The sequence below is a fragment of the Mercenaria mercenaria genome, chromosome 5 (genome assembly GCF_021730395.1).
Source record: "Mercenaria mercenaria strain notata chromosome 5, MADL_Memer_1, whole genome shotgun sequence".
In the NCBI taxonomy this organism is placed as follows: Eukaryota; Metazoa; Mollusca; class Bivalvia; order Venerida; family Veneridae; genus Mercenaria; species Mercenaria mercenaria.
In genome coordinates, this window is record NC_069365.1 from 2,815,575 (window position 1) to 2,842,183 (window position 26,609).

Genomic DNA, 26,609 nt, shown 5'->3' on the forward strand with positions numbered 1-26,609 from the left:
TTCTTCTGTGTGTGGTTAGGACTACAAGCGGACGCATTGGCCCAGTGGTAACACTGCTGAGTTCGAGCTCCCGCTCCTACAGTCAAAAGTTACTAACATCGAGATAAGAGTCCCTAGTACGAGTGTTTTAGGGAAATTGGGGGTTGAAGTGTCTTCTGTATCTTGCACTATCCTCCTTTTTGAGGAGTCGCCCATATGGGTTACATGTGCTACCTATAAATAAGCTTAGAAACAAAGACATGTCGGGGTTATTCCATTTATGAGGGCTTCACGGTCAGACAGACCATTAAATAAAGCGAATTAAAACAAAAAGAGTAGTAATTTTATAACTCTGCCCGTTTGACTCTTTAAAGCATGTGGAGGTCAAAGGGCTTCACGTGTACATTCACTGTTCAACAGTCCATGTATTTTGTACCTAAGATGGTAACTACATAAATACAATACATTTCTTACATTTACTTTCGTTTCACATTGTTTCATTGTTGAACACTTTTGAAGAAATAGACCTCTGGTAGGAATAGTAAATGCTTTCCATGTGATGACCCATGCTCCGCCTTTAGGTCACTGGGAACTTTTGAGAATTGTGACTCTTTTACTAACATTTAAGATATTTGAAGCCGTTTTTCAACTATGAAGGACAAGTCGCTTGTTTGTGGGCAGCAGTAACTGTGGGCAAAAACAATTCCAGATACGATTACTACGGTCAAACCCTCATGAAATTACACTATGTACCCGGACTGTCACGTATGATATCAAGTTTCCCAACCCCCGCGTGAGTGGGGGTGGAGAGTGTGTAACAGGCTGGACACTGGACATTACTTAGTATCTGAGCTGAGCTGTGACTTGCACGCACGTCTTGGTATGATCGAGGAAAAGTAATACGTAACGATACTTGTACAGTAGTCATTTACACATTAAATCAGCTACGAACGCGTTTGACCAAAATTTTCTGAACAATACTCGTCACATTTGAAAATGATAATGAATGAATAACTTTGCGAAGTTTCATCAAAATCTGCATTGTCACAAGTTTCAGTTCCTTGTGTATTCCTTTTTTGTATATGAAATTGTGTACATGAAAATCTACGAAACAGTAAGCAAAAATGAAATGGTTGAATTTTCTCGGTGTATTATATAATGCATAGGCATTAAATCAAAATGTGCATTTCAGGCCCAAACTTTTATAACTAATCAAACGTTACTTTGGTTACCTGGAAGTACATTTTTGTATTTGACATGAAAATCGCGGAATCGGAGAAAATAAACGTTTTTCTTTTTTTTTTTTTTTTTTTTTTTTTGTCTTCATGAATGATTTCGAAAGCTGTGATGCCTTCGTACTTCAGCTGCACACTGACCCCTACATAAATAGCATTCTGCTAGAAATAGCACAATTGTTTCTAATAAGTCAAAACATGAATTATACAATATTTGCTGGCCTGTGTCTGAGACCTGTCTTGGCTTACAGGTCGTACTAGGTCGCACTTAACATATGGAACATTTTATTACTGAATTTCACATTTAAAAATGTGTATAATTTTAGGAGGAAATGATCCAAGACGCTCGTAATCTTTGACTGTAAAAAATACATTTGTATGTTGCTAATACGGTTAATTACATAATATAGTTTAATTTTTAGATCATGCGTCCTGGTATTTTGGTATTTGCTTCTAGATTGTTGCCATAATAGCGTCCATCATATCCAGCTTGAGTTTGTTTTTTTTTTTTTTTTTTTTTTTTTTTTTTTTTTTTTTTTTTTTGTTTTTTTTTTCTTTCAAAAAAAGTGGCCCGTTTTCCGATCGGACGGTTTTACAAAACGCCTTATTATACAGTTTATAAAAATTGAAAGGGAAATTAAGAACATTTCCTCCCTTTAATTTATTTCAGGCCACACAATCGTTAGGATTAAGGTGTCTGTGCTGTCATAAAAGTGCAGGAAGCGCGTGCTTGAATCTCGTGTCAAACGAGAGGTCAGATATGTTTGACTACATTTTAATGACGTTCAGTCATAAATCAAGACAAGGAGTATCAGTGATTATGATATTTATGAATGAATTTAAAGCCTGATGTTCTTCATTCAGTTTTTCATCAATATCCGATCCCTCTTTCATTGACCGGAAGTGTGGATGTTTTCCGACACCCCAGGTTAAAGGTCTTGAAATAATTGTCCTCAGTGGCTCCCAAGTGATCTTGGGAGTTGACCACAGTGTGACCAATGGACAGGATGTTTATTTCAAACCTTAAATTAGTCGGTTCCTGTTATTTGTCCATTTGAATTTTTTTTCTTAAAAAACTAAAGTTAAAAAAATGATGGACAGAGCGTGCATTTTTGGCACAACAATATATCGTACACATGTTCGCTGTTGGACACGGGATACGCCCATTTTTGCATGTGATTATAGTACCGTAAATAGTGTCCGGAAGCTAGTAATGAATGGACAACAAATTACTGTTTTATGAATGAGTTTACTACTGTAGTACTGGGCAGCGGAAATATTGTGGGTCGTTCGTATGCGTAAATTAAAAACACATTTCGGCAAAGGCCCTCGGGCGAATATAAACTTGTGCGTGTGACCTTTCACGCTGCTGTCTAACGTTGAACCTGAATATAAGTGCATCCATAAAGAGAAACTAAATAAAAATTGTGGTGGAGGTTACGAGAAAACTTGCATCAGACCAGTCCCGTGCGGTTCCTGGACAACCTCTATCTTACTGAATGATCATAGGGTCTCTTTGATATGCTGTGTCCTCAGTGATTCCAGCAGGTATAAAAATTTTGATTTTTTAATGCGATCACATCAGTGTAAATGAGATGTCATGTTTAATGCTATAACCCGTACCGTGTTGGAGTGCCGTAAAACCCAAATCATAGCAACGCAGTAAAGCACATTTATAGCTCAGTAAACAGTACACTTGCTTCACACGTGGTCGGTCGTGTGTTCAAACTCCAACGGGGGCTGGATTCTTCACATAAAGGCCACATGTAGAGTGGATGCTTCTGGAACTGGAGCATCTCTTAAATTACGTTTTTTCCGGTTTGGCAGCCGCTGGCGTAGATGGAAACAACGTTGCTGCTGCTGCTGCCGCTACTGTTGTAGTTGTTGACTACACTTTCAATCATAGCTGCAAAAAGAGATGATGATTTTTTCACCTGCTGCTGCCTCGTTCGAAAAATCAAAAAGGATATTTGTCCACTTGGTTGTGAATAAAATCAGTTTTGACTTATACGACCATTTAATTGTGCGCAAACAATCTGTAGAGATGTGGCGCCTAAAAGATCCAAGATGGAAACAGTAACGGATATACTTGATACACGATTAATATGTTTTTGTTTTTTCTCAAGTATCATTATCATTTCATTCAGTTTTGTACCAGTCTGGTTTCGATGAAAAAGTAGGTCAAACGAATGATCCAAATCCTTTACTACGCTTTATCCGATGCACGTGTTCTATATATGGAAAAATCGTTCGGCACTGAGAAAGTGTAAGATAGCCTTATGTAGCAGCAGTGTTCTTCGGTTTCGGGAAATTCATATTGAGTTGTGGTTATGTCGGTTGTAATATGGCACCACAGTTCAAGAACGTTTACAGTTTTTAGAGGAGTGAGATTGGCTCTTGTAACATTGGTTTTGACTTCAATTAGACTAAATCAAGTAGTCGCCACCGCAGGCCATGGCGTCTCTATCACAGATGCCTATTTTACATAAATATAGATGTTTTTTCTTGAGACCGTCCATTAAAATGGGGCCGTGCAAATCAGGTATCTGATACTTGGTCATTAAAATAGTTATTCGTTGTTATAGTTCGTTAGAAATAAGAACTAGAAACATTTTACCCCCTCTCTCCTGCTGTATGGTCCCTGTTCATAGCAGTTAGCCTGGGAGTCCAGTCTGACGATTTTTAACATAGAAAATCGTTGGTAATATTCGACGCTGATTAGTACCAATTAGCGATAATTAAGATTGTTTAATGAAGAGATAGATTCTATTGTGTATGTTTTATGAACAAAGCATAAATTATCAACGAATTTCCTGTCTACTTAGACTGGGTACAGATCTGTTATTGTCAGATGTTGCGTCTCGAGATTCAAACAGTGTCTTATGTATACATCATCATGGTGCATTTAAAAAATTGTGTCCCCTTCCCCCCCCCCCCCCCCCCCCACACACACACACGTCAGTTTTTGTTGTTGTTGTTTTGTTTTTTTTTGGCGCTCTGATACAAGGTCACTTTATATCACATTCAGTTCACACGCCCCCATGTATCCCTGACTAGCGGGGGAAATGTAAATAAATGGGTATATTTAAGACAGACCCTGAATTTGGAGTATTAAACTTGTAGCAAAAAAATCCCCTAGCCCTGCGTTCTTAGATTCTAAGATTGTGTGTTTCACTTACACTACAAGTAGTAATAGGTCAGTGTCACAGTTACAACTTTTTGAACGACCCTCTTTATCAATGAAACACGGTATTGATCACGTGATAATTGATTCTCCGCACCTACTATGATTGGCAGCTAATTTCCCCCTTCGTGTACCTCTAATATTTAAATGCCCGGAAAGAAACTATTTTTATGTTTGTAAATTAAGCTTAAACTTATGATCAGTGTTTTATTAATGTCTGCCTGTTACACGCTCATCAAAAATCATCCCTTTCTATAGCTCAAAATCTAAATGATAAGCTGTCAGAGGTTAAAAATTGACTGATAATACGGAACGGATGTGCCTCTCAACCAATTCATTGATCCGGTCGATTTTTGTTTGCATAGGGTATCACGTGACTTTGATATCATTAGGACTGTTCGATTTTTGACATGTAGGAAACTCAACTGTATTCATTCTTAATTAGGTTACATATAATTTCAGCCGTTTCGTGAATTAAAAGGATGAACAAACATTTTAGTAATATTAAAGCATTTTCAGTTATTAGAGAAACAACTGAAAACTGTGTTGATTTCGAAATTACTGGTTCCTATACACTTATCTCCACATTGTAAAAAGCAAACACCCCTTAACATTTGCGCGTAATGGATTCGACCGGAAATCTCAGGGGGGAGAAACGAGGTCACAGCCAGTGTCGAATTACACACAGTTCTCCTAATATAGAGAGCGTTTCAATAAGGTACGAAAAAGAAGGAATTAATTCGCGAAAATAAAGTTATTAATTGTGTCATCTTCTACATAATTAAGGAAGTGTTTGTTGGAATACTGTTTTATTGCCAAGCATTGGAAATATTGAGGTAATTTTCGCCTAAATAATATACCGAATTACGTGCCAGCTAACGTTTATTGAACAAGTGCGTGTTTTTATGCTGCACCCACTAAAAGATGCGGGAACGAAGGGATTTATCGATTTAAATGGTTCTGTGCTATTTTTAGGTAATCAATTTATGTGGATTGTTGAATTTTCACGGATGTTTTTGTGTGCGGCTGTGTTGACAAGTCGTTCTTGTTGGACAAGTTTTCTGGAATTTATGAATGGAGAGTGGAGTGGTTAACTTCTGGATATTACATGTGTAGGTTGTCTATGTTTCAATGTCGGATATGCTGTGTTTTTGGATTTTTCGTATATATTCGTAGCTGGGAATGTTTTGTGCAGATTTGTGGAAATTTGGCTGAATTTCTTTGTTTCAACTCCTGTGAATGAAACGCTGAATTAATCAACTTGTAACGAAAGCATGGTATATTTAGCAGTATACATGGACGCCAAGTTCTTTAAGAGTTATTGTAATAAATGCATATTTAATGAGATAATAGTTAAGGATGATCCAAGGGCCTCTTTTAAAATCTGGTCTGATAAACAGTTGTAAAAACCTAATGAACTGTACCAATTATAGTGCCTCTTAACGGTAACAAAGTCAGTTAATGCCCCCCATTAGAGATTACATTCATGTTTGTTAAATATTAATTAAGCCGATGTATTTCTATTGTATAATCAGGGCATCCTTTTGACCAGATGGAACACTGGCCCATAATTAATGTATCAACAAAAAGCTTTTATGCATAACGTATTAAATTGATTTATTAAATCCATATATTTTCAGTTCAAAGCAAAAATTACACTATCAAATAAAAAGTCATTAAATATATAAACTGTAGATCTATTATAATGCACTAAATGTGGAAATTAAGGATTTACGCAGAATTTTTAAAACAATGTGATTCAAATATTTTTTACACATATTACACTAAATTAATAAAGTAGGACATCATGCCTGAGACCTTGTGTCATAAATTGAAAATCAAAACCACAAATAAATGTTAATTCCCCACTGCTGTTGCCTCGAGCCAGGCCAGTCAGATCATATAGGAAGGTATGCTGTTCTGCTGGGTGTTGGGCCCCTGTCTGATAATTCAGCCTCAGCGTCAGGTGTGTCCTTCCGTGGTAATGGACCCTTAATGTATATTAGTAATTTTCCTGTGATTACGTATCCTCTGTGTCTAAGTAGAACTTGGGCATTCTTGGTCTGGTGGCTTGTATGAGCTTCATTAGCAGTGGAAGAAAGTCAAAGTAGCATTGGAAGAAAATGTCACGTAAATTGCTGATTGTCATTACGGGTCCATTAATAAATGATTCAGGGTCAGCATTACTTATTCTACTTTAAATATCAAGATGACGTGACTTCAGGATCTGATATTTTAATAATTTGTAGTTGCTATCCCAGTCTGATGATAGTGACTAGTAAAAGAGTTGCAAATTATTACTGTCCCATTATTTGAACTACATGTATGTTACAGTGGATGATGCTTTCTATGTGGTTTATTACTTAACAACCAATATACAACAATCAGTAAAATAGAACAGCCGCTGAGTTCATCAGCAAACACTTTGATATCCCATTTAGAAATGGTTTTTGTATTGGTACACATACATATTTCACTGTTATTAGTTGATGCATCTCCCTTTAGGCACAAGTTTGCAAACTTTCACAGATCTAAAGTAAAGCTCTGATATGCAGAGCTAAGATATCTGGTACAAAATATTCTAGGAGATGCCCCTCTCCCTATTCGCAAAGTTGAGAGATATGATCTCATCATATGAAGTTGAATTTAATTTTTGAGAATTTCAGATTTTAGTCTGTGCCAAGAGAGGTGTGGTTGCAGTCTCTGGGAAAGGTCAAGGTCAGGGTTAAAGACCACTTCTTGATATGTGCATAGAAATAAAGCCAAACACTGTTATAAAATGTTGCATAGTTTTATTCTTTTAAAGCAGTTTTTGTATAATTTATTAGGGAAATCTGCATGACATTCTTATCAACATTAATGAGTAAGGTTGGCTTGCCATGAGCATTTGAGTTCATGAAGTGATAAAATTGTTAAATTATTATAGTATCTGGTGTTCTGCAACAGGACACACCTGATTGTTAGGGATATAAATGTTGTTACCTTTAAACTTATTTTTCATGCAAATGATAAACACAGATAAATCTCTGAAATTTTGTAGTTGAAAATAAATATGAATTTAACATAAAACAGTAATGCATATATATGAGCCTCCCACACAATTTGATTTTAATACAATAGTCATTAAGTCTAGACCAGATTATACCTACAGGGTCTTAATTAGAGAAGAAAAAATGTACTTCATTAACTGCACCCATCTGTTAAAAGCTTTACAATGTGGGGAAAACACTACTCAGCTTTGTGACATTCATTTCATTTAGAGAACATCTTTCAAATATTGTTTCATTTAACTTGTTCGGGCCACAATAGTGCCTGAGATATAGCAGTTTCACTAGCCTTTTAATACCCTGCTAAATTTTTTATAATGAACTTGTCCAACTTTCAATTTGGGCATTACCAATAACTGTTAGGGGTGCTTACCAAAAAGATACCAACTGAATGGCGTACAGTGCAGATCTTGATCAGACTGCACAGATGTGCAGGCTGATCATGATCTACACTGATGGCAAAGGCAGAATCAGTCGTGTCCAGCATGATGAAGGCTAGAGTAATAAAGGTCTGTAATACTGTAAAAAAAGCTGAGGTGTTCAAACTGGGTGGAAGAGGAGGGGTGGTAAGATATCAGATGCTCAATCCTGAGGTTGTAGATTGGAGTCTCACAGGTCACAACTACACCTCATGTAACACAAGAACAGTTTTTTCACCAGGAAACAGACTAGATCGTGATTCAAATAAACTTTAAAGGTTTTACTGCAATCAACAATGATCAAGCAAAAAAGTTTAAACACTAGTATAAACTAAAACTGACCTTGAATTCAAATTTATGAACATAGTTTGGAACCATGACTGTCCATGAGGAAATAGTGAAAATACCTTGCATTTATAAATTGTGCTGACATGTAAGACAAAGTCTAGTCCATGCAGTTTAGTTAAAAATTTTCCAAAGAAAACTTGTGTATACTGTGTTCCCTAATCTTAGTTTAAATTGTGTTGGAAACAATTATTGCTTCTTAAAGACAATTTTTAAAAGAACTGTTACTGTTGAATTTACACTTATTAAATATCTGGATTTATTATAGCTTTCCATTGAACATGATCACAGGTTGTTTTCCTTCCCGTTAGAGGGCCATGGTATGTTTCATCCACACCCCACTTTTCCCTTCAGTAAGAGCACTGTTAACGTATTGCTGTGTTATCGCCAGTTTGACCCCCTCCTCCCCCACCCCTTCCCGCAAGCACCACACACAGACAGACACACATAGACAGACACACCTTTGCTGCCTCTTTCAGTTTCTGAGAATACTAAATTCTAATAGTGTTGTTCTACTGATTAATCAATCAGTTATGGTGATTATGCATGCTCAGATCAAAATTACTTCTACAATACAGAATTTCATAAATTTTTCAAAACATCGAGATTCGCAAAGAAAATTCTGCCAATAATAGAGTCATGTGCTTGATCAATTTAAAAAAAAATATATACAGTTCTACCTCAGTCAAGTTTACATAATGAGAGACAGTGGGAATGTGACAATTGCATTTTCATTTGTGGAAACATTCTTGTGTATTGTCTTTCATTTGCTTAGATAAACTGTATAGGTCCGTGACTGTGCTTCTTTTTAAGATACTTAGGGACATTTGAAAGGATATGCAAATTTCAAGCCAATTTTATGGCCTAATCATGTGTTATTTTTTTTATATAATTTTAATATTTGGAAAGATAGAAAGGCTCTCAGTTTTATCTGTTAACACAAGGTCGCCATTTATTGTGTCCCTATGCCCGGTCTGGGCTTTATTCTATGTTTTGATAAGGATAAATGATGTTATGTCACCACTTCAGGTTTTTCAGATCTGCAGAACTACCTTAAATGGTTACAAAGGTGGTTAGCTCAGTTGGTAGAGCACAAAGCTCGGCACAGCAAATTTTGATAGCAAACAAATTATCCAAAGTCTTTTATCATGTACTCACAAGTTTTGCAGGTATGGGGTTGGGTAAGGGAGTGAGCATTATTTGTAGGAGCTTTGGTTAGGTCACCTGCCAAGGCTGCCATTTGCATCAACTGAAATACTGTCAAAAACCATTGTCAACACAAACAGTACAGGTCCTGGTGCAATCTGTTTTATCATAGTAAAAAATATATATATTAAAACATTAGGATGAATTTGATATGATAATATATAGACCAAACTTTGAAATTAATCAAAACTCCAGTCAAACAGGTAGGATGACAATTTTACATGAAACAATTTAATTATATATGACATGCAGGTGTGTAATGTGACTTAATGTGACATAAACTATGATAAAGGTATGACTTCACTTCAAATGTACAAACATGCAGAATATTCATAGTAAAGGTGATAATTTTTTGTATTTTTTTTTTTTTTTTGAAGTTAAATCTGCAACTGCATATCATGGTTAAATTGTTCTTAGAGAAAATTTGTAAGAATACCAAGATGTACACTGTATTACTGATCTGCAAAATGAAGAATTCAGAAGGTTGTCATCAGATGGCCCCTTTTCATGTGACCGCTCTCAGTCATTTTATTCGTTGAAATATTAAAGATCATTACCCAGTGGAAAAAACATGTTTTTAACATTTTGCTCGAAAACTATTCTAACAAAAGAAACGGATGAGAACAAAAAAGTTCTTCATTGTTCAGTCTTCTGTATGTAGAATTAATTTGCAACTTTTGGAAACTATTATCTTTTTCTTAATTGTTTAGACTTGTTTTGTTGAAACAAGTCCCACTCCTTCTAACAGAAAAAAGAAAGCTCGACATTCCATAACATTTTTTTAAAAACTTCGGTTTAGGATGTTTTTCTGCAATTGAAACTTGGGGATTTTATTATTTATTTATTTTTTGGTCAAAATTAAGAGGGAAAAAGAACTTCCTGCCAATGAGAAATTATGACCCAGTAATTGCCATTAAAAGTGCCTACCATTCCAAAAAACATAGTTTTATTAGAAACAAGTTAAGTGCAATGAAAGTTTTGCATTGAGATAGCTGTGAGGTCCTTGAATAAAGCTGCAATATCGGGGCGTATCATCCCACTTGTTTGATCCCAGTTTCTGCAGAGAGAGCAAAAAATTCATGTTAATGTAAGATTTGTGTTTTATATTTACTGGTGAGAGCTTGTGTTTTTTTATATTCTTAAAAAAATAGATAGATGCACTTGAAAATTTTAACCATTCCTCGCAAGCACACATTGCAGTTGGGTAGATGTTCATGCATTTTGAGAGACATATGGTTTTAATTTATTCTTCCTTCAGAATTGTAAACATATATTGTTGAGTTTTTTTCAAGAGCCTCCTTCAGGTTTTTGAAAAGATGTTGTTTATCGCCTGACCTAGTTTATAGGAGATCAGTAAATGTTTAGAGGATACAAAATCTGTTTTATGGGAGAAAATAAGAGGTCATGTTTTGTAAATCAAGTTACTTTACATTTCAAGTTTTCAGGTTTGTTATGCATTAAGATTTACAGTGTGGTGTATTTTAAAGTTCTGATTTGTTAAAATGGGAAAATTATTTTCAGTGATCGTGTATGGTTAAATTAGGAATACAAATGTAGGTTCCAATATACATAGTGCTGGTATCACGCAGTACGCTCGTTAATTTAACACTTACCCTGCTAAATTTCTATAATAAACTTGTCCATCTTCCAATTTGGACAGTACCATTGACTATTAAAAGGGGTGCTTACCAAAAAGATACTGACTGAATAGGCAGAATTACTGTGTCCAGCATGATAAGTGTTAATAGTAGGTTTATCTACTGTACAGCTGCTTAAGTAATCCCATTGCCCATCTGTACGGTATGTTAGTTTGTCTATCCGTTCCAAACACTTTGTGTCTCAGGCACTCTGCTATAACTAAACAATTTAAGGGATTCCTTTGAGGGATCAACCTTTTAAGTCATTTGGTACAATTTCAGGAAAATGGCTCATACTTTCTTTGAAGCTAGGCTGTTTTTTCTAGTAAAGTTCTTTGCAAGTTTCACCCATTTAACTTTAACATAAAAGTTAGGTTAGGGTTAGCATGGCTTAAACTTCCATCATTCAGGGGATTCCATTGAAACTATTAAGTTACGAATCTTAATCATAAGATATAATTATGTGACTTCCAAGAGTTAGATCACAAAAAACATATAAAAATTCAGGTCAGCTGGCTCAAATATTCTATTATGCAAGTTGACAGGGTTGGTAGGATTTCTTATCAGTTTTAAACTAAAGCTGAGGCTTTACCTCAGTCGTAGAGAAATCTGTTTGCAGGTAAGCTACATGTAGACCCAAATTTGATTTGAAAATAGGAACCAAGCTTATAATGTAATATAAATAATATTTTGACATTTGTGTTACGTTTAAAATAGTACACACACTTAATTGATTTAATGAAGGTTTTCCGCATTTGAGACAAAATATGGCTTTTTGGTATCTTGACTGCATAAAGTGCATAATTATGAGATGTGAACCCAAAATGTTTAGTCCAGTTTGGCACCATATAACCTGTGCTGTGTTGAGGCGCCATAAAACCCAGTCAGAATCAGAATGCTGGGTAACAGCTGTGGGCTTCTGTATGATGTTAGGGCTAAGGAATAGAACAGAATGGAACAGAACATTTTTTTTAGGATTTAAACACATAACTTGTTAATAATGATAAACATTGTCAAAGTCTGAGGGAAGTGTTGTAATTTTTAGTAGGAAAAAAAGACAAACAAACTCAAATGCAGTGCAATTTGAGACTAGTTTTAGATTTTATCAATGATTCTGATAATAATCAAGTGTTCTACTTGAATACATTCATGTATGCTTGTGTTTTACCTAGATAGTATTCGTACTTGAATACATTCATGTATGCTTGTTTTGACCTAGATCGAAATTCATGTCACAAACTATTATAAGCCCATAGGAAATAGGATGACATTTTGTTTAAGTTGATGATAAAATTATCTGTACCAAAGTGTCATGAATTCATTTTGAACAGCAATATCTGTGTTAAAACAGGGACATCTTTAATAAAGTAAATGTTACAGATTTTTGAAATCCTAGTATTAAAAAGTTACTTCCGTGAATGTGCTTGGCAAAAGTTTTTATTGACAATTCTAATATATATGCTTGTTTCTGTTTAAACGCACTTATGCTAAAATGACGTCACGTTAAAGTGCAATGACGTCAATGTTTTTTTTTTGGCGGCCAAGAAAGAGCACTACTATATTTTATCTACTGTATATTAGAATCGAAATAATGTATAGCAAAATCGGGTTTTACCTAAATTAATACACTCAAAATCGGTTATACATCGCCCTTGTGAAATAATTTCGCGGACATGTAACCTCTTTCCCTGTATTAATAACGTTAAAACACTGTTTTTCTATACATTATTTGAAAACTTTGGACATGAACAGTTTCCTTAAGAAATTTTTAGAACAGTCCCCTTGACATTAATCATAAATTTAATAAAAAAAAGAAAAAAGAATTTGAGTTCAGATAGAGCAAAAGTAGTCCCATCTTTTTGCTTTGAATAGGAAAAAAAGTGGCCTTAGATGTGGTAATATTTGACTATTACTTTACTGCTTAATTGATCTGACCTTTGTGTTTAAATTATTTCTGCATAAAATGTGGTGTAACAGGGTCTAAAGTTCACTATTCTAACTACAACAACAACAACTCTGTTCTCTATAATAACTACTATTTAATATTTCCTATATGCTACGATAATATATAAACATCAAAGTCTTTCTTCATAATTCTCTAACATAATTTTCTAACATATTCACAGTTATTACAAGAACTTCAATTCTTCGACATAATTACTTCAACGTTAATTGCCTCGGTCTTTATCTAACTAATTCATTTTGCTAGTATCGAACATACGCATCTAACCTAACTGAGTACCAGAATGATACTGAAGTGTTGTCTCAAAACTTCTGCTTATGAAAGAAATGATTCGTGACTTGAGTCATGCGGCGTGATCAAAAGACCGGGTGTTTATAATTACCCTGTCATTTATCCAGTTAGTCAGTTGTCAAAACAATTAGTAATTTTGAAACATGCATTGCTGGACAATGCATTAACTGGGCGATATAATGTAACCTGTCATTTAATGCACATGACTAATTTCTAGACCGTAAAGCTAAGTGTGAAAAGGAATGCGAAATATATTCTTAAAGTACATGACTTATTATTGACCGTAAAGCTAACTGAAAAGAATGCTTAAGAAGTATTTGGTATAATGGATTCTTTAAACCATTATATCACACTCGCCCCTTTCTTGTGAGTTTTTCTTTTAATTATCTATAAGAGAATAAAAATAAAAACAAAAACAAAAATTTACATGAGGCAATCAACAAATTAAACATGAGGTAATACATAAAACCGGCTGATAATATATACTTAATTTTGTTTTTAAAGTTTTAGCCGTAATACTGAAGATTAATGCCTTTAAGTAGAATAGAACACAATTGAATTCATAAAATCAAAAATAATAAGATCAATGCATGATATAATATATAATAAGATCAATGCATGATATAATATACACAATCAATGAATAAGATGAAACACAAAGTATTCGTAGATATAATTTCACAATTTCACAGATTTTTTGATTCAGTCCTAGAATATTCAATTTGTTTTCTTTTTTGTTTCAGTCCTAGATTGTTTTTCTTGCTTTTTGAAGTCAAAACCCCATTAAATTGAAATAAAACACAGCATTACTAGCGAAAACAATTTTCACAATATTTTTCACAATACTTTAACAAGAATCCAGAGCTAAATTACACTTATAAATGCACTTTTTCCTCCCTTGCCCAGAGGGGTTTTGCCTTCAAGATTGTAACTGAAATAAAAAATAATAACTGTTTGTACACAATATAACTGTCAGAAATATACCTGTCAAAACGAATATTATCATTAAGAAATACTCCATGTAATAGTTAGACCTGCGTAAAATGTTACTTACTGATAATAAAGAAACATATAAGGTCACAAATCTCTAGAAAATACGATTAAATACGTAAAAGTAATATTAATAAGAAAAATCCCGATACCTGTTTTATATTATTATGAAATAATAAACATCTACTCTTTAGTATATGCTAAAAATGAAATAATGTTCTAGAATCTTATTTAACAATCGGAACGATACTTGTTTTTACGTGTAGAGTGACATCATTCATTCCCGTTCCATGGTTGACATCTCTACACTGCAGTTGATTTTAGTTGGATTGGTAAGAGTGGTGACCCATCAGCTTGTCAGTTTTCTCCAAACAGCCATGAAATATCTTCGTATGTCGCCTCACATTATTATAGCCTTATTTGTTGAGTAATAGTTTGCCCGTCTTCAGGAAGGTCCTTTTGATAGAAGGTTTAAGGTGTAGCTCCAGGAAGTCTTGTTGTTGTGCATTCCCTCGGTTTAATGAAGATACAAGCAATTATTTAACATTGTCAATAGTTTCGTTTGTCTAAGAACTTTACATAAGGATGCCTTTTAGAATCTCTCAATAGAGTGTTTATAAATATCTCTTTTGTATGCAAATCTGGCTTCCTGTTTTCTGTTTTTCAATCTTTTATAGTTTTTATTTCATTTTAGTAACAAAGCGTCGTCGCCTTAAGTCAGGACTGTTAAAAACTCCGTAAACCTCTAATAACTATTCGGGATACATTTATTGTAAAATACAAAATGTTAGTTTCTTCATAAATGTTCAAAATAATTCTAATAACAGTTATCTCTACGCTGAAAAACTATGTATTTATCATGCACAAATTTGTCCTTAAATCTTACACTTAGACTCATAAAAACATATTTTATTCTCTCTCTTTACGGAATTCCGCGTTAAATAGCAGTAATGCAATGAAATATTTTACTAATGAATTTCCAGCTAATTAACAAGTACTATTAATTAAATCATACTGAAATATAACCGCAACTACTCAGACTCATACATAAGAAGCAATCTCTAGGTCTGATTGCCAGGGTCGCATGTCTAGCGACATTATTCTCAAAGACTCAATAATAAACTTCATGTTCCATATCAGTACATGGTCGCTTTCCTAGCGACATAATTCCCCTAAGACTCATAAAATAAGAAACTTCTTGTTTCATCAACGGTCGCATTTCTTGCGACATTCTACTATGTATAAGCATTACACGTATGATGGTTCTTGACACATCATACAACGATACATTTTAATAATACATATAGCGTTACACACACATCACAGACGTTATCAACGTCATCTCAAAATCTCATGGAGTTCAGAGCATTTGGGTTATGATTCATACAATGTTATCTTGTCATTTTACTAATTGAGAGCAATTAAACTACTTTACTTTCCTAAGGGTATTCCTCACTTAATACAACAAAAAACGAAGCTAGACTATGTACATATGCTTGTCAATTTTATGTTCTAATGAGTAACCTGTATGAAATTTATCTTTACAACAACAATGCATTTTCCTTATGAAATATACCATTTTCGAAAAAAATCTATATGATATTCTTGTAAAAAATCTTAATTATTGACTTAAAGGTACGAAAATTCGTAAAATTTTAAGAATAAAGTTTCTTTAGGGTCGCCTGTAAAATTGTAAAAAATGTTAAAGAGAGCTGAACATCTCTTCAAGTCAAAAATGTATCTTAAGAGTGCCCGAATAGCATCGTTGGTATACGAGTTAAAATGAACAGTCACTAACCTGATGAAGTATCGATTTCTTTTTCCGTCCACCATGGATGTTCTCTTTCCTTGCCGAGCCTTAAACTGCATCTTGTCCGTACGTTTCTTCTGTTCATGGGGGTTCTAACAGCTGTCTTAAGAGGTTTATCGGTCGTCAGTTCCATTTCCAGTCGTCTGCCAAATCGCAAGTGTTGTTATTCCATTTTATTCGTCATAGTGGCCTCGTGGTAGTTGGTAGTACTTCTTTCGTGTTGTGTCCGCGACGTTTTGAAGATTCGTTTAAATCCTGGTTCTTTTAAGGTACCAAATAAACCCGTGTGGTGTAACAGTTGTCTAAGTTCTTAGGGTTGTTTTTAAGGTGGTTGCTCACATTCTCTGTGGTGGAATTAACAGTTTCTATTTCTTTGTCAATTTGATCCAAAAAGGAACTAAAAATCGAAGTGTCTAAAACTAGAGCCACGCTCCAATGCGAACGTGTGGTAGAGACTTCATTTATCTTTTGAAAAATAACATTATCATAAGTTTCTGTAGCACCGACCAATGTAAAAGAGCACAGGAATAGCAGGTAATGCATCCTTACTGAAACAAGAATAACAAAAAAACAATTAGTAAAAAGGGTTCATAAGTCACTGAGGGTCAAGCTGTCAAGAGCAGATGACTATCATTCTTTATGTTTGTTTTACAATACAGTAGCAAGACACTTTAAGAGCATGTGATTGATAGTTTTATGTTTTTCACCCGACTTAGCAGTAGGAGAGTCTGTATGTTTAACCGTATGTTTACGATTAGTTCGCCGACGTTTAGTCGGGTTGACAGTAATGGCATTGAGCTGCATTTTATCACTGTCGGACAAGCTAAGGGCGATGTCCGAGTCTGAATCATAATTTGCGAATACGTTTCCGTCTGTTTCCGTGACGGGCGATGACAGTTCGGAAGGTAATTGACTGCCCGAAGGGAGAGAAACATCTGATTTATTATCAATAGACATCTCGTCATCTGAGGACTTAATATTTTCACCTGAAATATGGTTTTTATTGCGTAATTGTTTTTGTAATTCTGCTAAGGGAATATCGTCTGTTTCATCAGAATCTAAGCGCTCCTGGCGTATTCTATTAGTTATGGGGGGTAATGGGTCGTTTAAAGTAGTCTCAGAGTCGGAATCACTGCTGCTTAAATTCGCAGGGGGAACCGCATAATTAACCTTTCTTAGCGGCCTTCCAGATGGAGGCGCGGGAATCGGCCATTCATTTATTTTAGCCAGACGAATTTGGTTAGCATGAACATTGTGCGTTGAATTGTCAAGTTGGTTTTTAATAATAAAATTTAAGGGAGTTTTCTGTTCAATTATTCTGAAATAGGGCTTCCACTTTCCGTCTAACTTACTTTTTCTGTTGAAATTTTTATAATATACAGGATCATTAACTTGGAAGGTTGTCTCTTTAATATTCTCATTAGCTTTTAAAACACGCTTGCGTTTTATCTTTTTCAGTGTACGATGCACATTTAAAAAGGCTCTATGTTGTTCCTCTAATATAATTTTGTGATACTCTTCACCATGGTATTTCCGTCTAGGTTTAAGTAAATTATCAATTGGTAGAATAGGGTCACGGTTAAAAAGCAAGAAGAAGGGAGAATGTTTAGAATTAGTAGAAACTGTGAATCGCATGGCGGCGAGAGTCATATTTAAGTGGAGATCCCATTGACGTGTATCGTCTTGTACCTTTTTCGAGAGAATATCATTCATAGTGCTATGAGATCTTTCATTTATTCCGTTAGAAGATGGAAGGTAGGGTGTAGTTTTTATGTGCTCTATGTTTAATTCCTGAAGCACGTCACGCATTGCGCCGCTAGTGAACTCCGAACCATTATCAGTTACAATTCTTAAACAAGTGCTGTATCTGCTGTATATTTCCTCTAAAAACAGATGTATGATGGTATTTGTACTTTTATCAGGAGCAGGAAATGCCTCCGGGTAACCTGAGTAATTATCTACAAAGCAAATGATGTACCTATTTCCCGATAAAGTTTGAGGATATGGCCCACAAACGTCAATTGAAACAATAGAAAATGGAAACGGGGGTATACCAGTTTCCTTACTAGGGGTTTTAATGGTAGTAAGATTTCTTGTCTGACAAACAACACATTGAGAAACATAATCATACAATTCCTTAAACATTCTGGGCCAGAAATAGTGTTGTTTAATTGTTGCGAATAACCTTTGACATCCCTGATGACCGTTATCATCATGGTATTGTTTAATAACCAAATGTTTAAGGTGACTGGGTACGAATAATCGAAAATTCGGCTCTTCATCGACATTGGAGACGTAATATAGTGTTTGATCAAGTTCAATATACTTGGTAGCTTCAGTTTTAGATGGTTTTCCATGCCGTAATCTCATTTTAAGTTCAAGAATAGTATGATCTTTATCTTTTCCATGACCAAATTTAAATCCGAAAAGGAAGGAACCGGTTCTATGTGTGATTGTTGCGGAATAAACTGTTTATCGGCCAGATCATTAAGATCTAACTGGTGTGAATTAATAGCGTTAATTGTTTTGACCGGTATGTCCGCTGAATTTGGGCTGTTAGGTTGACAGCTATACGTGTTATCCTTGACATCAGAGACAGGGTCGCTGTCGACATCAGAATTAATTGTATTGTTGGTTTTAAGCGCCGGTGGCCTACTGAGAAAATCCGCTATGACATTTAGTCGGCCAGGTATATGCTCGATTTTGCAGTTATAACTAGAAATATTTAATGCCCATGTTTGAATCTTTCTATTTTGCATGGGGGAGTTAAATAGGTAAATGAGTGATTTCTGGTCCGTATATATAACGAATTCAGCACCCGTAAGGTATGCAGAAAGCTTTGAGATAGCAAAATGAATACTGTACATTTCCTTTTCTACGATAGGCCATTTCCTTTGTGTCCTGCTGAGTCTATGTGAAATGAAATAAATTGGTTTTTCGTTAACATAATGACCTGAATCTTCATCATCGTATTTTTGTGTAAGTATTGCAGAAATCACAGTATCGCTAGCGTCACAATATAACCTATAAGGTCGACTTGGATCTGGGAAAGATAACTGTGGAATAATGGACAAGCTATCTTTTAATTGATCAAAACTATCCTGACAAGCTACTGTCCAATTAAATTTGACGTTCTTTCTTGTTAGATCGATAAGTGGCTCGACAATTTCCGTGTATGATTGTTTACCATTATGTATCATGTGACGAAAAAAATTTACCATTCCTAATAAGCTTCGTACGTCGCGCACACATTGCGGGCGTGGCAATTTTCGGATTGCTTCTACTTTTTTCGGATCTGGACGGATACCATTTTTATCAATTGTAAATCCGAGATAGGTTGTTTCTTGTTGTAGGAATTGACATTTTTTTAACTTAAGTTTAAGCTTATGTTGTCTTAACCTTTGGAAAACAGTCTTAATATGATCAATATGTTCCTGAAAAGATTTACTGAATAGAATGAGGTCATCAACGTATGCGATAGCAAAAGATTCACAGCCTTTTAAGACTTCTCTCATTAATGATTGGAAATAACCCGGTGCGTTGGAAAGCCCGAATGCCATGGAATTAAATTCCATGAGTCCATGAAATGGCGTGGCAAAGGCGGTCTTTTCTTTGTCTTGTTCCTGAATAGGTATTTGGTGAAAGGCGCTAGCTAAATCCAGACTGGAAAACCAGCAACTTTTTCCTAATAATGGTAAGATATCATCTATACGAGGAAGCGGATAAGACGTTTGACGGCATATTAAATTCAATGCACGAAAGTCCAGACATAATCGCTTGCTGCTGTCCTTCTTGGAAACAATAACAACAGGAAATCGCCATGGACTATGGGACGGACGTATAATGTTTGCATCTAACATTTTTTTTATTGCGTCATCCGCTGCTTGGCGGTGATTTATAGGAATGCGATAAGGTCTGAGTCTAATTGGTGGGTGTGACCCGGTGTCAATTTTCATTGTAACGGTATCAGTCAATGTTAGTTCTGAGTCATCTTTCGCGAAAACATCTCTATTGTTTTTAAGCAGATTATATATTAAGTCGTAATGTTCTTCGGGCACATTAATTTCTGAAAAGATGTCCTCTTCACTGGATGGATTGCTAGTATCTAATTTTACGGACGATATGTCCCTTAGGCTTAAATCACCTAACCTAGCAATCGGAAAACCTTCTCTTAACTTTATAGTTTTATGTGTTTTATTTATAACCATGACTGGTAATTGCCTGTGGCCATGTAATCTAATTACAGAATCAACAATTTGCAAGCCTGGCTCGTTATTCAAAAAGGAGTTGTTCATCCCCATTAGGTCATAAACTCTGTTATGTTTCAGTCCATTAGTATATCTGACTTTTCCCTTTATAATATTTACAGTATTAGGTCTCAGGACCGTAGTTTGGCGAAGTCTAACCACGGAAGCTACGTGTATGTCTTCCTCTAAAGCAATATATTCATCATCTATTTTTAAACAATTTAAATCAAAATATAATCTAACACCATTTTGCGATAAGAAATCTCGGCCCAAGATACCGTTTCTGTTTATGTTGCTTACCACATAAAATAAATGGGACATATACATCAATGTCTTTCTTCAGAATTCTCTATCATAATTTTCTAACATTTTCACAGTTATTACAAGAACTTCAATTCTTCGACATAATTACTTCAACGTTAATTGCCTCGGTCTTTATCTAACTAATTCATTTTGCTAGTATCGAACATACGCATCTAACCTAACTGAGTACCAGAATGATACTGAAGTGTTGTCTCAAAACTTCTGCTTATGAAAGAAATGATTCGTGACTTGAGTCATGCGGCGTGATCAAAAGACCGGGTGTTTATAATTACCCTGTCATTTATCCAGTTAGTCAGTTGTCAAAACAATATAGTAATTTTGAAACATGCATTGCTGGACAATGCATTAACTGGGCGATATAATGTAACCTGTCATTTAATGCACATGACTAATTTCTAGACCGTAAAGCTAAGTGTGAAAAGGAATGCGAAATATATTCTTAAAGTACATGACTTATTATTGACCGTAAAGCTAACTGAAAAGAATGCTTAAGAAGTATTTGGTATAATGGATTCTTTAAACCATTATATCACAAAAATTTTTGTCACCATAACTTAAACCAGTAAACAAAACAAAAAACAAATAAGGGGACCTGTTTGTTTTAGATTACATTTGGGAAACTACTTTAACACAATTTTCTTGTGAAATACTGCACTCAGTACAGTGTCATATATCTAATATAAAACATGTACTTATTATTCATCGAAGCGATGAAATTGTGTGTCAAGCTTTAATATGTTTGATCGATATTAACTGTGGTCTATGAAGGAGAAAAAATCCTCCCACATGCAGGACAAAGTCTGATATCTGAAAAAGTTACTGGCTGACTACCAATATTATTTGTGCTTTCTGAAAGGTTTTCAGATGAATGTCTCGAAAAAGGAAATAAAAAGCAGCTAAAGTTAAAATATCTGTAAGAGTGATCTAATGCTTTTAATCTCTAATCTATGGGCAAACGCTTCTATTTAATCATTGTTTACTTTGTAGTTTTGGTTTAGAGGGTTCAGATTTTGTGCAGGTTTGTTAGTTTTGGAGTGCTGGATTTTTTTCTGACAGCTTTCTTTTATACAACTTGTCTTGTATGCACTGTTCAAGAGATTGATTAAATTATTTCTGGAATGATCTACATAGTTCAAGAAGTGTTTGGACCAGATGGCTACAACATTAAAATTCCATTTCTATGGATATAGAAATTAGATATATGTACAAGTACATGTCTTTTATTATAATGGATGAGTCATATACTGTAATATGTGCTCTGATTTTCAAGCAGTTGACCCTTAAAATGATTTTGTTCACAATATTTTTACTGTAATAAAGTCATTAATCAACCTTTTAAGCTTTTTTTGAAAAAAATTATGACTGTTTAAAAAATTTGTACATTCATTTTCCATTTTCTCTTTTCAGATATGCCTACGATGATGTAACCTGTACAAAATGCATATTAATATGTTAGATCCACAGAACTATTTACAAGTGGAATGAGGCCGTCACGTTACCAACCGCCAACCAACACACTACCTCCAGCTGATGTTGCGGGTGTGATCACACTCGACCAGGTGCGACCACAACCTAGAAAACAAAATGAATATGTTGACACTCCACGCTCGCCACTTACCCACAGTGCGAGTAAATTCGGATCGGGGTCCACGAGTACAAAGAACGTTGTTGTTACATTGGCTCCACGGGAGCGTGTAAATTTACCAAATAGAACTCCAAGTAGTACACAAAATAGTATTATTCGAACTCAACCTGTTTCGACGAGTCCTCCGCTAAAAAAGGATTTACCACTTGAAATTCAAAATAGTGATGAGGACTCAATAATTTGTAGTAAGTGCGGCAAATGTCGTTGTGGAGCATGTACCTCGCCGCGGGAACTACCTTCAAAATGGCTATGTGGAGATAAAGTAAATGTTAGTCCAGAGACTGCAGTGGAATATGCTACGTGCATGTGTTGTGTTAAAGGTTGTTTTTACCACTGTTGGAAAGACGACCAAGATACGGATTTTGAATGTGTATCGGACCCTTGTGCTTGCTGCGACAAGCCAAATTGTTGCGAGAGATGGACTTGTATGTTAGCAATGAGTGTATGTTTGCCATGCATATGCCTGTATCCACCAGCAAAGTGTGGACTGATGGCGTGTACAGCGTTATATAATAAATGTCGGAAGAAAGGCTGCACTTGCAGTAACAAGTCTAATAATCAAAGCGGTAAAAAGAGTAGGTCATCAAGAAGTAAAATGGACTCATCGTCGCAGTATCGGGGCCTACTGATTGAATCGGACAGGGAAAGCTCGTCTGTATCAAACACTTGAAATTTCGTTATGTTGTTGTTGTTTTTTATTTTTTTGTTACAACCTTGTTACTGAGGCTTGTGAAGTCGAGCGTTACAATACTGTTTTGACTCGTACTTGTGTACATTTGAGCGATTATCTGTGATGAACTTAACAAAAACTACTATTTTTGTGCCATGATTATTCAAAAGTTGGGATAGAATGTAAATGTTGTAATGGGTTAATGCACGAAATATCTTTGTGCTGGCTGCAACTTGTACTGTGTAAATTGAGCAATTCTTAAATACCCAGATTCTCTTCATACTTGGATATTTATAAAGTGTACGATCTGTCTCAATAAATAACTTTTCTGGAATAACAGGATTTCAGTTTGGTATGTGTTCAGCAAGTTCTAAGCCTGCGCTTTCTACATGCAGAGCTGGACGAAATATTTTACGATGTTACAGTCATTCAGACTTGCTTTGGTACAAATCTATCTCTTTTTTCAGTGATTGAACTGACAGTATCATATGTCTATGGTTTGTAATGTTTTAAAGAATATTTAATTTTTATAGCAAGTTTATACTTTTTATGCATTGGAGCATTTTATGAAACTCTTTTAATTTTGTATCAATTTACAAAATCTCTTTCTTATTCAGGCAATATTAAAAAAAGATGTTTTGAACATGTTTGAAACATGCTTTTGTTTAAAACTTGCATAGTTTTATGTGCTCTTATTTCGTACAAGTATATACAAGAGTTTTTCTATCCAGAAGTATTGGATTTACAGTTTCAGAATGGTCGGGCACACAGTTTAGTGTTAGTGTTGTTGTTTTTTTTATTTTGATCATTTGTTACAATGAAGACAGTAGAGTCTTCAGATTTTCTTGGGGGATTCTGGTTGGAACATTCTGTTTTTGGTTTCACTTATTTCAGTAGTCTTTATCACAAATTTTAAAACCTGTGAGAGATTCAGAATAAGTTAAAATAGGTATTTTGTGACTGCCTATGAATATACATAGAAAATAGGTATTATCAAAGGAAATTTCTAAGTCAGAAACTTACATTTAAACTAAATTTGATTACTGAGCTTTACTATCTGCTAAAATGTTTTGTATACTTTAAAAATTTTGCAAACTTCAATGAGGTACAAATTCTTGATGCTGGATGTTGACAGGCACACTACTCTGTATACAAAGTCAGTAAGTCCCTTCTATTGAACTCAGATATATTTTGGTACATTGTTAATTTCTTATTTGAAGGGCACCTGTTAGGTTAATTTAATTTAACATGGAAATAGCTGAATCTTTGGTATTTCGAATTTTTACAGGTGTGTATAAGGATTGGTGTGTTTTTACAAATTTTAAAAGTCACTGAGTGTAACATAGAAATGCAGAAAGTTTGATCCAGAATCTCCTACACAGTGCCAGTTACACTGGATCCTTTCAATAATTAATACAGTTTTCTCTGACAGCATTCCACAATATTTAAACAGTATCCTAACCCTTACCATGCTCGACACGATTGATTCTGCCTTTGCGACCAGTGTAGATCCATGCAGTCTGTTCAAGATCTGCACTGTTTGCCATTCAGTCCGTATCTTTTAGGTAAGCACCCCTTTTCACAGTTAATGGTGCTGTCCAAATTGAAAGATGAACAAGTTCGTTATAGAAATTTAGCAGGGTAAGGGTTAAAATGTTAACCCTTCCCTGATACATATTTTTTGCAGGAAATTCTGCATTTTTGCAAAATACACATCTGCTAATGCAGTGTACAGAATTTATACCACTACAACAGACATCATGAAAGAATATTTTGGATAAATGTTCTTTTTTGTCAAAGAAGACACCTGATACTGGTATAAAATCTAAAAAAAGTTAACATTTTTGAGCATGATTTGAAATAAAAAGCTAATTAGCTATATTTTTTACACTAAGGAGAATGACCACACTGGTGTTTGAAACTTTAACTAAAAAAAAGGGAAACTGTATTAATTATTGAGATATGATCCAATTAGCTTTATCCAAATGTGTTCATTTTTTTCTATTTTTATCGTATTAAATGTTTGTCAGTAACTGTATTTAAACTTGAATTGCATGTTTTTGTAAAAAGAAAACATCTTTTTTTTCTGTAGTAAGAGTCATTTTTAATTTCACCCAAAAAATCTTGTTAACACTTATATGTGACCTGTTAGATATAAAATTAAGAAGAGTGATCATTCATTTTTCATTTACTCTCAGACTGTACTCACCCACAAAGTCTGCATTTTTATCATTAAATGTACAAGGTCAATGAAAAATAAATATAATTGTGAAGAAATTTACCTCAATACTTGTAAAAGAAACTAGGCTCAGAAATATTTTTTTGTAAAAATGTTTCATGACAAAAATTAATTGATTCTATATCACCAGCTTGTAATTGAATTTCAGATATCAGATATAAAATTGATAATTTTTTAAGTAATACAATTTTAACAAATCATACATTATTTACTAGGTTAGGACCTGGTGGAGACATCTTCATATGAATATTATTATTTTATTTTTATAACTTCTACATCAGAGATAAATTAATTCATAAACATAATTTAACTGATCCATAATTCCCTGTGTATATCTCTATATAGTTAGCTGTTGGGGGTGGGGGTGTGAGATGATGGAGGGTGTGACAGAGAGGCACGGAGGGTGTGACAGAGAGACACAGAGGGTGTGACACAGAGGCACACATTTTTCCTCATCTTGAACCCCATATCAGACCATTTGTTCATGTTTGTTATTTGCATTTGGCATTATATTTCATTGTGATAGTTTTGTTTGTTATATAAGCATGGATGTTAACCATGCCAGTTACAGTTGGTGCATTCAAACAATTCTCTAATGTCAGGAACCAAAAAAAAATCAGTTTTTTTTTTACCATTCTGTGAGTGCACAGAATTACAGATAAAGAAAAGCTCTTTTATTACTCTGTAGACTGGCTCCCTTCCAAAACATTTGTCTTCTGACCTGATTTCTACGGAAAGAATTCAAGCAAATTTCCTGTTCTTATATACAGCAGCCATTTTAACCTGGATTTTGTTATAGAGGAAAATTCAGATTTCACAAAATATGAAAATTTATTGGAGCCATAATTTAATGTTACCCCAGTCTGTTACTGTATTATGAAGGTTACGTAAGTGTACACTATGTGCACCATTTGTAAATGATGTTGAAAACTTGCACAGAAAAGTTTATGTCCCTTTTGTTAAGATGGACATATACCAAAATAGGTACATACTTGAATGTAAATATTGATATAAGTATAAAATCTATATATATTAGTACAACATTGTACATGCATACAGTGCTGTTGTTGTTAACGAAACGGTGTATAAAGAAAGTTTCTGTTGAAAATGAATTTTTGTCTTTGTGTTTTCTTTCATATTTTAACAGCAGCTGTTAATATATCACTTTTTGGCCGCTTACGCCGCCATAGTCCCAGTGAAGAGACAAGTGATCGATTTCTGACACCTACTAACCGACTTTCGAGCTTCTGGAATTCAGATTCAACCAATATTTACAATAGTACCATGTTGAAAGTCACATAACGTTGGAGGTGATAAGATGATTTTGTAACGTTCAGTATATGGTCTAGATCAGCACCCACATGTGTACACTTCAAGG

General features: G+C 34.7%; 1 protein-coding gene across 4 annotated transcripts; it reads left to right on the top strand.

Moving 5' to 3' along the window:
• The first annotated feature begins 5,017 nt into the window (after positions 1-5,017).
• Positions 5,018-26,343, top strand: LOC123556216 (protein sprouty homolog 2-like). 4 transcript variants are annotated; one of them, XM_053542508.1, is made up of 2 exons: positions 5,018-5,116; positions 22,085-26,343. In XM_053542508.1, the coding sequence occupies exon 2, from the start codon at positions 22,159-22,161 to the stop codon at positions 22,990-22,992; it is 834 nt and encodes a 277-aa protein (XP_053398483.1). In that variant the 5' UTR covers positions 5,018-5,116; positions 22,085-22,158; the 3' UTR covers positions 22,993-26,343. The 4 variants fall into 4 exon arrangements, with proteins under 4 accessions (XP_053398483.1, XP_053398481.1, XP_045202738.1 ...); XM_053542506.1 differs by having other exon boundaries at positions 5,068-5,234; XM_045346803.2 differs by lacking the exon at positions 5,018-5,116 and adding an exon at positions 5,254-5,373.
• The last annotated feature ends 266 nt before the right edge of the window (positions 26,344-26,609 follow it).

Excerpts from the sequence above, each read along its gene's own strand:
- LOC123556216 (XM_053542508.1), top strand. The coding sequence starts at position 22,159 with ATGAGGCCGTCACGTTACCAACCGCCAACCAACACACTACCTCCAGCT.